This window comes from Leiobunum rupestre, chromosome 7, assembly GCF_980474605.1.
Source record: "Leiobunum rupestre chromosome 7, qqLeiRupe1.1.hap1, whole genome shotgun sequence".
In the NCBI taxonomy this organism is placed as follows: domain Eukaryota; kingdom Metazoa; phylum Arthropoda; class Arachnida; order Opiliones; family Sclerosomatidae; genus Leiobunum; species Leiobunum rupestre.
In genome coordinates, this window is record NC_143390.1 from 38070037 (window position 1) to 38081529 (window position 11493).

The 11493-nt window shown below is 41.8% G+C and overlaps 1 protein-coding gene across 1 annotated transcript; it reads left to right on the plus strand.

Moving 5' to 3' along the window:
- The first annotated feature begins 5295 nt into the window (after positions 1–5295).
- On the plus strand, positions 5296–6888 carry LOC149936205 (uncharacterized). Its single transcript, XM_090153651.1, has one exon. The coding sequence runs from the start codon at positions 5296–5298 to the stop codon at positions 6886–6888; it is 1593 nt and encodes a 530-aa protein (XP_090009777.1).
- The last annotated feature ends 4605 nt before the right edge of the window (positions 6889–11493 follow it).

The following is an 11493-nucleotide window of genomic DNA, read 5'->3' on the forward strand; positions in this document are numbered from 1 at the left end:
TAGAAATCTCATAGGTAACTAGAATGCTGCCGCCTACGGCCGAGCTTGGCGCCAGTTCGCCTTGAACCTTCAGCCAATGAGAGGCCGTAGAGTGATTCCGCCAAGGAGGATAATAATAACATCCAGAAGTGTAACCATAGACAGTATATATCCCTAAGGGGACGAGAAATCGCCTACCTTCCACTGCATTAACGTCGCTGTTTCTCTCACTGACGCTCTGTTATTGAAAGAGGGGGGGAAACACGTAAGCTTCTAAGCGCTTCAAATGACCTTGAAAGTTCCCGTTTTTAAAGTACGGCCGTCTTTATTCAGTTGAGGCCCTAGCATCGACACGAACTCTTGCAGCTGGCCGCAAAGCGACTGTGATAGGGTCTAAAAATCAGACCGTTTTCTCGTCCCCTTAGGGATATATACTGTCTATGGTGTAACCCACCGATTTTGTTCAAACTCAGGGGATTGGTAGACCTTCATGTATCATGAAAAATCCTAAAGGGAATTTATTCAATGCGCAACCGTTTTGCCATGGCAACGAGAAATGTTTTTGACAACACAAAATATTAAATTTTCCCATTGAAAATAACATGGGATTTTGACCTCAAATTGCTCAAAAGTTGATCAATTTTGATGTTTTTTTATTAATTTTTATCAATTTTTGAAATTTTTGTCATTTTTGAAATTTTTAAATTTATTAAATTTTTTCACAGGGGGGTCCTAGGAATTGGTCAGAATCCCATGTTATTTTCAATGGGAAAATTTCCATTTGTTGTTATCAAAAACCTTTTTCGTTGCCATGGCAAAACGGTTGCCCATTGAATAAATTCCCTTTAGAATTTTTCAAGTTACACGAAGGTCTACCCATAGAAATCTCATAGGTAACTAGAATGCTGCCGCCTACGGCCGAGCTTGACGCCAGTTCGCCTTGAACCTTCAGCCAATGAGAAGCTGTAGAGTGGTTCCGCCAAGGAGGATAATAATCCTCCTTGGATCCGCTACTATAGCGGGAGATAGGTGACGTCATTCTCTCTGGTGACATTAAATTCTTGGCAGAACCACTCTTTGAGCTCTGATTGGCTGAGATCTGGCTATCGTCTGCCACGGCGTTTGGCCCATTTGTTCATCTGTTGACGGGTAATACCCTCTATCGTAGGGTCTGAGTGAAGCGAATACTTCTTAAGCCTCTCCTCGACCAAGACCGTCCAGGGTAGTCATCAATTGATGCTGCTTCCTCCCGAGGTGACTCCGGGTAGAGAAAACAATTTCTCTAGCTAAACTGGCGGATCTAGAGTAGAGTTATCTACTCGATAAATTTTTCAGCTAAGCATCTCAGTAAACTGTCGTGCCCTCCGCATAATGTGTTTATGGGACCAACTGCATGTTCGGTCTGTTAGGTAAGTCGCTTCGGCCCATAGGTTCCTTAACTCTTTGGAGTTAGTAGTTCCCGTTAGGGGGGAACCAGGTCGTCTGCATTCCGCTTTAGGTAGCTCTATGTCCACGGACATCCCAGCGGTTTTGCTTGTGTTTGGGGACTTATTTTTAAGTTGAGAGATCTTCGTTGAAGTTACAACAAGGCTACCCTCCGGGATACAATGGGTTCCAACCCTCCTGGAGTGGGTGTTGTAAGCTTATGTTTGGTGTATGGTGCTCTTGAGCCTTAGTGTTAGGATTTTTTGGTTCCGCCGAAGTGTCGTCGCTTGTGGCTGGTCTGGCCCTAAGTTGATCCCCTTTAAGTCCACACAGGGGGATTCATGAAGTACTGTTGTTGGCATCTCCCTTCGTTAGTTTTTCATGGGGAGTACAAATAATTATGAAACCGTTTCATCCCTGAAAGTCCACGCAGGGGGATTCATAAGTTCTGTTGATGGCAGCTCCCTTCCTTGAGTATTTCATGGGGAGTTCAAATAATTATGAACACACTTTTTCGCTTCGCCTTTCGGGTGTGACAGAAGTTCTTCCTTGGAACCGTATTTTTGGTTATTCTTCTTGACGTCCTGTTTTTCAGGCAATTGGTTGGACCTGCTGTTTTCGCCCTTTCGTTTGCCGTGAAAGGCATTCTGTAAGCTACGGAATGGAGTCCCTGAAAGTTGAGCGGAAGTTGCTCTGCGGAGCAATCTTCGGCAACACGCTTCTTTGGTTCCGGACTGTAGTGAGACAGATGGTGCGTGCTGGCCGGTACTGCATCAAGCGGCTCTCCCTTTGTAATTTTGTTGCGGGGGAGTAGGTCAATCGGTGTCCATGATGGGTTCATGGCGCCGAGTATGCACTTTTCCTATCTGTGGCTTTCGTTGAAAGTCCCCTGTTGGGCTCCGTGGTGGGTGGGAAGGGAATTGTGTGAATTTTTAAGTCTTTTTTCATGGCTACTCTCAATAACCAGTCAGAGGTTTTACTGACACCCCTATCTCCTACGGGAGAAGAAGTTAATTATGGTTATAATGAACGTAAACGCCCTCGTACTGAGGGTGATGAAGTTGAAGTTAATGAAGTTGAAGACCGTATTGAAGATCGGCTGTTGAGCCTCTCCTCGGAGATGGAAGTTATACTGATGAATAGCCTCAAATCGAAGTCTAGGAAACCATCGGCTTCCTCTAAGCCTAAGGCTTCCAAAATCAAAATTCCTCCTAGGCAGGAGAATGTGGTCCTACTGTACCCGAAGGATAAGGAGGAAACTTCTGACCATTTCAGGCGAAGACTCGAGAAGGATCTCAATCCCTCGAGTGTAAGGGGCAGGGCATGGTTGTCCAGTTCGATTCCGTGGAGGAGGTCGAAAAACTTAAGAAAACGATTGAAGACTCTGGGAAACCTAGAATTTTAGTTTTTAAAGTAGATCCTGAGATCTCAAAGGAGGAGCTCATTGGCAAGATAATCGAGTGTAATCGTCTTGAGTGTGGGGAGGATGAAATCACTGTCAAATATTCCATCCACACAAAAAAAAATTATAGATCGGGGCGACGGGAAAAATTGGGTACTCGAAGTCCCGAATGCCGTGCTCAACACCCTTAAGAAGGGTAAAAAGAAATTGCGCATTGGGTGGCAGATTCACGGTTGGAAGGAGTATCTTTTTGTCCCGAGATGCTTCAACTGTATGGGCATAGGTCACGTAGTGGTAACCTGCGATAAGCAGAAAAAAAAGTTAAGTTCTCTTTGTGGTTCCGAGGAACACGGGTACGAGTAATGTACCAATGACATTAGAGGCTGCGTGAACTGTGTCCAAAGCAATAGGGATAAAAAGACTAATTTCAACTCGGAGCACTCCTCCCTGAACAACCTCTGTCCGCTTTACATGAGGGAACTGCAATTTTTGCGTTCAAGGACCGATTTTAAATCTTAGCCTGATGGACAACAACATCAAACTAGTCCAGGTCAACCTTGGCAAGAGTATAATTGCCACTTCTACTCTCAGGCAAACTTGCCAAGAGGGCGGAATAGATATCGCAATAATTCGGGAACCTCATGTGGTGGACAGGAGGGTCGCGGGTCTCCTGCTTTCGGCCAGGGTGGTGTGCTCTGACGCGAACCCGAAAACCGCTGTCGCCATATTCAATGTGCAATTTCAGGTCATCAATCATCTCTGTGAAGACTATATGACCATTGTTGGCATAAAGGCGGGGGTGCTCTCATTTTTGGTGTTTTCCATTTATATACCTCCTCCCCCGTCGGAGGTCTTGGAAGAACACCTGAATAATATAACAGAGCATATTCGTAAATTTTCGGGGCGGAATATGGTTATTGGCGGTGATTTCAATTCTCATCATACTCTCTGGGGCTCAAGGGACAATTGTCCTAGAGGTGCTGCCTGTGTTGAATTCGTTGAGTCTATGGATCCGGGCGTGATTAAGGAACCTGGTTCAGATCCAACTTTTTCTAGTACGAATGGGGTAAGCTGGATAGATATTACTCTCTCCACTTTGAATTTTTATGATACGATCACTGATTGGTGTGTCTCAGATGAAACTACCAATAGTGATCATAATTATATCTTCTTTAACATTTGCGCCCCGAGTGCTATTCAGTTTGATAAGCCTGTTACGCTGAAGGATCTGGACTTGGATTGTTTTCGCGATCAGATCAGTCTTCCTCTTGAGACTCTAAGTAAGGTAACTCTTGGCACTAGAGATCAGATCGATGGTGTTGCTTCCTCCATTGAGGACAATTTCAAGGATGCTAGTAAGGTTAGCAATAAACGTAAGCCGAATACTAAGACATATAACTCGGCTCCCTGGTGGAACGAGGGTTTTAGTATGAAGCCAAAATTAGTACGTACAGCGCGAAAACGTATGCAGGTGACTTTGGATCCTTTGGTGAGGGAACGCTACAAACAAGACTACTTGTCTCTCCAGCGAGAGTACAAGGGCCTAATCAGTTCCTCTAAGTTGGAGTCTTGGCAGAATTTTTGCTCTTCTGTGTCGAGGGAGGATCCTTACTCGCTTCCTTATAAATTGGCAACCGGCAAGGCCAAACGTAGAAATGCTGTCTCCACTGTGGAACGAGAGGATGGCACGCTGACAGAGGGACTCACTGAAACATATGAAACTATTCTAAATTATCTTTTTAAGGACGACTCGCATAACTATGACCTTGAATTACACAAGGAAATCCGAGAGTCAGTCGAAACTCCTTACATCGAGTCAGACGATGTTGAGTTTAAAGAAGAGGAAGTACTTGAAGTCATCGATTCCTTCAAAAGGGGTAAAGCCCCGGGTTTCGATGGCATCACTATCGAATTCTTTAGGATTATGTTCTTGGTCTGTCCCTTGGTTTTCGTGCGCCTCTACAATGCATGTTTGACTCTTGGTCACTTCCCAAAAATTTGGAAGGTGGCTAGGATTGCATTGATTTATAAGGAGGGGAGAGATAGGCGGAATGCAAGGTCATACCGTCCGATCTCCTTACTTTCAGTAGTGGGTAAGGTTCTTGATAAACTCTTGTCAAGAAGACTGTACCACTCTCTTTATATGAGAGGTCTTATGAACTCAGCCCAATATGGGGTCCAAACATGGCCGATCTACGACGCATGTCTTATATAACATCGTCGAGAATGTTAAGCATAACAAAGAGAATGGTCTGCACTCCAGTCTAATCTCTCTTGACATAGAGGGGGCCTTTGACAATGTCTGGGTTCCGGGTGTTCTGTCGAGACTTTAACAGGTTGCTTGTCCGAAAAATCTGTACTATTTGTACAAGAGCTTTCTAAGTAACAGAGTCACTTCAATTGATATAGGCGGTAGTGTTCTTAGTAAGTCGCTCACCAAGGGGTGCCCACAGGGTTCTTGTAGCGGACCCCTACTCTTTAATTTAGTGATGGATGGCGCTCTGAGTCGGGTATACCCGGCTGCGAGTGCTATTCAGGCCTTTGCGGATGATCTACAGGCGATGGTCTGGAGTTCTTCAAGACATGGTCTTGAGGTCCTCAGTAACGAAGTTCTGGATATTCTCAATAGTTGGAGCACAATTTATAAGTTGAAGTTTTGTGCAAAGAAGACCGTTGCTATCACTTTTGCTAAGACAAAGGTGATGGAGCGGCTTCCAATTTTTTCTCTCAACAACGAGAGAATCCTTAATGTCAAGACTGTTAAGGTCTTGGGCGTTACCTTGTACCAAACTTTATGTTTCTTGCCTCACTTAGAGGAGGTTAAGAATAGGGTTACTCGTCTTGTTCAGTCCATTGCCTGCTTTGCAAAGGTTGAGTGGGGTCTGGATTATAGAGCCTTGAGAGTGGTATATAAAGGTTGTATTGAGCGTATTGTCACCTACGGTGCTGACGCATGGTGGCGTGAGGTGGAGAGTTCTTTAATGATTCGAAAGCTCAGGTCAATCCAACGAATTGCAGCTCTAAGAGTCTGCTGTGCTTATCGTACTATCTCTACCGATGCGTTATTGGTAATTACCAACTTAACCCCAATAGAGTACATTGTAAGTGAGGAAGCAACCATTTTTAGGTCATTTTACCAACAGATGGGAGCTAAACACTGCGATTACAATGTTGTAGGTGGAAATTTTCTTTACCCGAGCGACCCTTGGATCCGTCATCCAGCCTCTCGTGTAGAGATTTCTCGTGGAGACGCTCTTCCCACTAATGCAGGACTAGAGATCTTTTCCGATGGTTCGCTGTCGGAAAATGCCGCAGCTGCGGCATTCGTGGTCTATTACCAAGGTTTGGAACTGGTGTCTAAGACTTTTCGTCTAGACACCTGTTATAAACCTAGTATTTTTTATATTGAGCTTTACTCCATTTTGGAGTGCATTAAGTGGTTCACTAGGGAGCGACCCCACGATAAAGAGGTAGCTATCTTTTCTGATAGTCTATCTTCTCTACGGGCCATTGGAAATTCTTCCAACCCTAATGGTATGTGTGCAAACATAAGGGATTTGATTCTTAATCATGGCACCAAAGTCAACCTTAATTGGGTTAAAGCACACAGTGGTATTTTGGGTAACGAGAGAGCGGATGCTTTGGCCAAGGGCGCATTACTAAATCAGGTGGTCCACTCTATTAAACCCGAAAAGGGTAGTATTAAAAGTATTTTGATGGGCATTACCAAGAGGTATTGGCAGAGAAGTTGGAGCGACAGCACTAAGGGCATTGTTACTAGGAATTTTATTCCTAGAGTGGGCGACAATGGTGTCAACCCTAACCACTTCTCAACGCAGATTCTTAGTGGTCACGGTAAATTTCCTAGTTACTTACATAGTTTAGCTCATGTGCTCAGTCCTGCCTGTGTCTGTGGGTCAGATACAAGCGATTCTGAGCACTACTTAGCTAATTGTCCTCTCACACTCCATCTGGTCCCTAGAGCCAACTTCGGAGATATGAAACTCACAGACAAGATTACTGTATTCGAGAATATCATGCGCTTTATAATCAGTCACTTCGGGGACTTATGTCCAGGTTGATGACTGATTTTTTATTGTTTTTTAATTCTACACTTGCCGTTTTATTTTATTTTATCTTCTTGCCCTTTCATTGGGCTTTTATAAGTGTTGTCCAGGCTTGCCCTGTTTAGGTTTTATCTTTATTAAAAAAGAAAAATAGTGGGACTTATGCATTCATTCAACTATTCCTTACAAATTTAATTTGTAATTCTAGTGGTATCCCCCGTAGTGCCTAGCGGGACGGGGGTATACAAATTAATAATTAAATGTTACGGTGTGGAAAGCAGAACAAACAAAAAACAGTTCACCAATCACGCCCAACTTTGTTCCAGGGAGCAGTACCCCCGCCAGGAATTTTTAACACACAGGGCCGGTCTGATTTAAAGCCCCCCCCCCCCCCATCTATATTCTCGACTATAGTTAAAATTTTAAAATTATGACACTAATATGTTAATTTAAACGTTTTCTTAGGAAAGATAAAATTTTCTGCCCTCGCAATTTAATCAAAGAATGATACTCTTCGATTAGAGCTTTTACCAAGTTCATCAACCACTAAATTAGGGTTTTCTTTTCAACAATTCGACAAATCCCGATTAATGGACAACGTAGCCAGATTTTAAAGTCCAAATTCTCCCATAGTTGTTTGAAGACGTGTTTCTATTCTTTTCAGGGAACTGAAACCTCTTTCTGAGATGGTGTTTGCGATAGGAATGCATTGAACAACCTTGTAGTACTTAACAAGGTCAGGTAAGCCATCTTCCATGGGCCTTAAATAGTGGAAGCAGTCGCTTACGCTGTTAAATTTTTTGGGGGTAATTAGATTTCTCGCAATTTTAATTTGACTTTTTAAGGAGTCAAGGTCGAAATGAAACCTATCGTATGTGTTACAATGTGTTAGGATATCGATTTCGTTTAGGAAGTTCTCAGAGTTAGGGTCAGACGCCATGATACCATTATATAGACCAGAGTTTTCTAATAGCCGGATTTTCATTTCAGAAATAAATTTTTCTATTAATTCGAAATAGGTGGACCTCATCTGGTCTATTAGGGTTTTTGCTTCAGTTTCCCTGGTCCCCGTTGTAATTGTTACCACACTATGTTTTAATCTCCTGTTAGGGATAATTTTACGTTTACGTAAAGCTAATGGTCAGGTTAAAGTTATGTAATTGGGATATATACCCACGACACTCAGCAGCCTCATCGGGTTTTCCGTTTTCAATCAGATTCTCTAAAGTTAAAACTACGGAATCGAGTCTATTTCTGAAATAGTGAATCCCCCTTTTTTTGCTCCACCATCGAGTGTCGCAGCTTTGTGGAATTTTCAGTATGTCGTACCCTAGATCTTTTTGAGAGTTTTCAAAATATTCACTTCTAATAACCGAATTGCTTTGAAAGTTGTAAATGGCTTGAACCAAACCAAGTAATTCCCTAACTGTCGATATTTTGGAGCAACAGTCAACTAAAACTAAATGTAAGCGGTGGGCGTAGCAATGAACGTACGGACAATGGCCACCTACTGCTTCTTCTACTTTAACCCTTACTCCTTTTACGTGTCCACTCATTACACTAGCTCCATCATAAGTCTGTGCAACGCAATTCTCCAGTTTGAAACCACCCTCTTTTAAAAGATTTATAATTGCCAAGCTGATACTCTCGGAATCAAACTTGTGTAAATCTGTGAAACCTATAAATCGTTCTACGACACCTATTTCTGCTTGAGTATATCGAATACAAAGACTTAACTGCTCTACTCCCGCGTTGTCTCGTGTTTCGTCAGCTATTACAGAGTAGAATCCATCGGATTCGTTGACCTCTTGAACAATAATTTTTCTCACTAAACTTGCACAAATGCCAATTATTTCGTTTTGTATGGTGCTGTGCAAATATTTGGCATTATTCGGCATATTATCGCACTTGGCTTTTAAATCAGGACATTTTCTTTTTAAAAGATCTAATATTGCAATAAAGTTTCCCCGAATCCAAATATTGTCGGCGGATGTGTAAGTGTTCCCCTGAAGTGCTAAATCTTGTTGGGCACATAAAATAATAACTTCCACGTGTGTAGATAGGACCTCTCTGTTTCTAATAACGTCTAGTCTATGGTGGTCGTTAACCTGGCAAACTATTGATCCACGGGATTTGGATTCCATGTAGTCTAAGTACATTTTGTAGGCTAGTTGGTGAGAAGATTTATTGGAAGTGAAGTGTTCTTCGAATTGTCTCCCCATGTTTTTCCAATCCGAAAATCCCTTTAGAAATGCAGTGTTTCTACTGCCTAAAAAATGACGGCAACAAAAACAATACACTGCATCCTTTGCAACCGAATATTCAATCATTTGATATTTGTCATACCAAGAAGAATTGAAACCTCGATTTTTACCGGCAATTAATCTTTTAGGAAAAGGATTTAGTTTAGGCTGAACTGGAAGTCAATCTTTATCTAGACTAATATCCAAGTTATTCAACGCGTGTAAGCCCATTTCTTTTGAATTGGACACGTTGTTTGATGTATTTTGTGCATGGTTAGAGTTGGGGTTTGCAATTACTTCTGCAATTTCTCCTTCATGAGTTAGTTCCATTTCCATATCAGTACTGACGTTTGGAAGAACTTCAGCAGTATTACTAAAACAGTGACTGTTATCAGTCCCCAAGGATTCTAAACCCTTTCCCAATTCTTTGACTAGGTTTTTCTCGGAACTATAGTTATGGCTTTGCGCCGACGATTTCAAAAAACGTGCCATTGCATCTTTCTGACTACTAACGAAACTATCTGCCCTTTTCCGTTTTTCTCGTTTTTGGGACCCAGATAAAAATTTTCTGGTCCTCATATTTCAAAATGCTACTATTATCAAGAACTAATTTATGTATAAGAACGAACAAGGAGCCATATTTTCTAGGCGTCAAGTACTAGTTGTTTTTATTTTATGGGCGGAGTTTCGTATTTGGACTTTCGACATCGCCATCTACTGAGGAATTATGGCCGCCTTCCACACAGGCACGGCCCACTGCGCATGCGCTCGCGTTCTCGCCCCATATGGGGCGAGAGAACGCGAGCGCATGCGCAGTGGGCCGTGACACAGGCATTCGTTACTGAGCACACGCTTCTGGCAATCAGAAGATCGTGAGTTCGCGCCCGGCTCCGGGCGGAACGGTTTTTACTATAGAGTTTTTAAAATTAAATTTTACAAAACTGAAATTTAACTCTTCTAAATAATTCATAATTATAATTCTGTAAAATATATTATGTTTAACAATGTTAAATTTGTTTTATAAAATTTGAATTAATAAAACTCTACACTAAAAACTGTTCGGTCGGGAGCCGGGCGCGAACCCGCGATATTCTGATTTCCATAGGGAAGTGAAAATGACACCGAGTTTTTATTATAATCCCGGAATTGTTTGGAATTTCACTAATAAGAATTAACTCAACATTACAGATATCACCTTTTATGAAAAGAAACGATAAAGCCGAAGTTAACGGAATAAAGTATCTACGGATGTAACGGATTCCTCCATGTTAAATCTTGTTTAATAGTTTCACAGTGGCTCGGCAGATGGCGGTCTGTACTTAAAATTAAAAAAAAGGGTGGAGCTACAACGTACATGAGTGCAGCAGGCTTCAAAGCTACAGTAGATCGTTCTTATACATAAATTAGTTCTTGCTATTATATACTAATAGCGAAATAACCTTAAAAAGGTTTAAGAAAATAAAGCTTAGTTAAAGCTATGTAGTCTTCAAACAGACTTTTTAATAATACCAGCTATATCAAAGCCCTGAAAAAAGCTGTTTGAATATTTTTTCTAGAATAGCTAATTAGCCTTGAAAAAGGCTTTTTGAATAATTTAGCTAGAATAGCTAATTAGCCTTGAAAAAAGCTTTTTGAATAATTTAGCTAGAATAGCTAATTAGCCTTGAAAAAGGCTGTTTAAAAATTAGCTTAAAACAGCTAAATAACCTTTAAAAAGGCTGTTTGGTAAAGTTAGTCCTTGACTGGAAGATAATCGAAATTGAGAACTACCTGTTTGTTCAGGAGTAGAAAACGAAATGAAGAAACGCGCGTTATCTGGGACAAGTCCGACCACCGAAGGTCTAGGTCCTTTCTCTACGATCAGTGGTCACTGATATCAAGTGATTTCGCAAAAGGGACAAGGTGTAAAAAAGAAAAAACCCTAATCCCCAGGACGCTCTCTATTCAAAGTATATTATTAATAATATCGGAGGCACCGATCTGCCATAGCCTTTCCCTCAGTAAAAAAGCAGAACCATATTAGCCGAATTTATTTTCTATACACTCTTTTATATCCTTATTTGCGAGAGCTGCCATTTTATTACAGGTCTGATTTCAAATAGTGCATGCAAGGCCGCTTCACGTGGTCAAGTGCACGCGACGTCTCGCGCTGATGAGCACTTGCAGGCGCCCTTGCCTGTACTATTTTAAATTAAGCCTGTAATGAAATGGCCGACTTCGTAAAAGAGTGTATAAATGCGCCTCTCACGGTTCTTATGCGATAGCAAAATCCATGCATTCCGAGCCAAATCGTGGGATAAAGCCCATATCGTGGGATTTTTAATGGCTATTTTTGGGAAATGGGATAAAGGGATTTTTTAACAAATTTGAAGGGTTT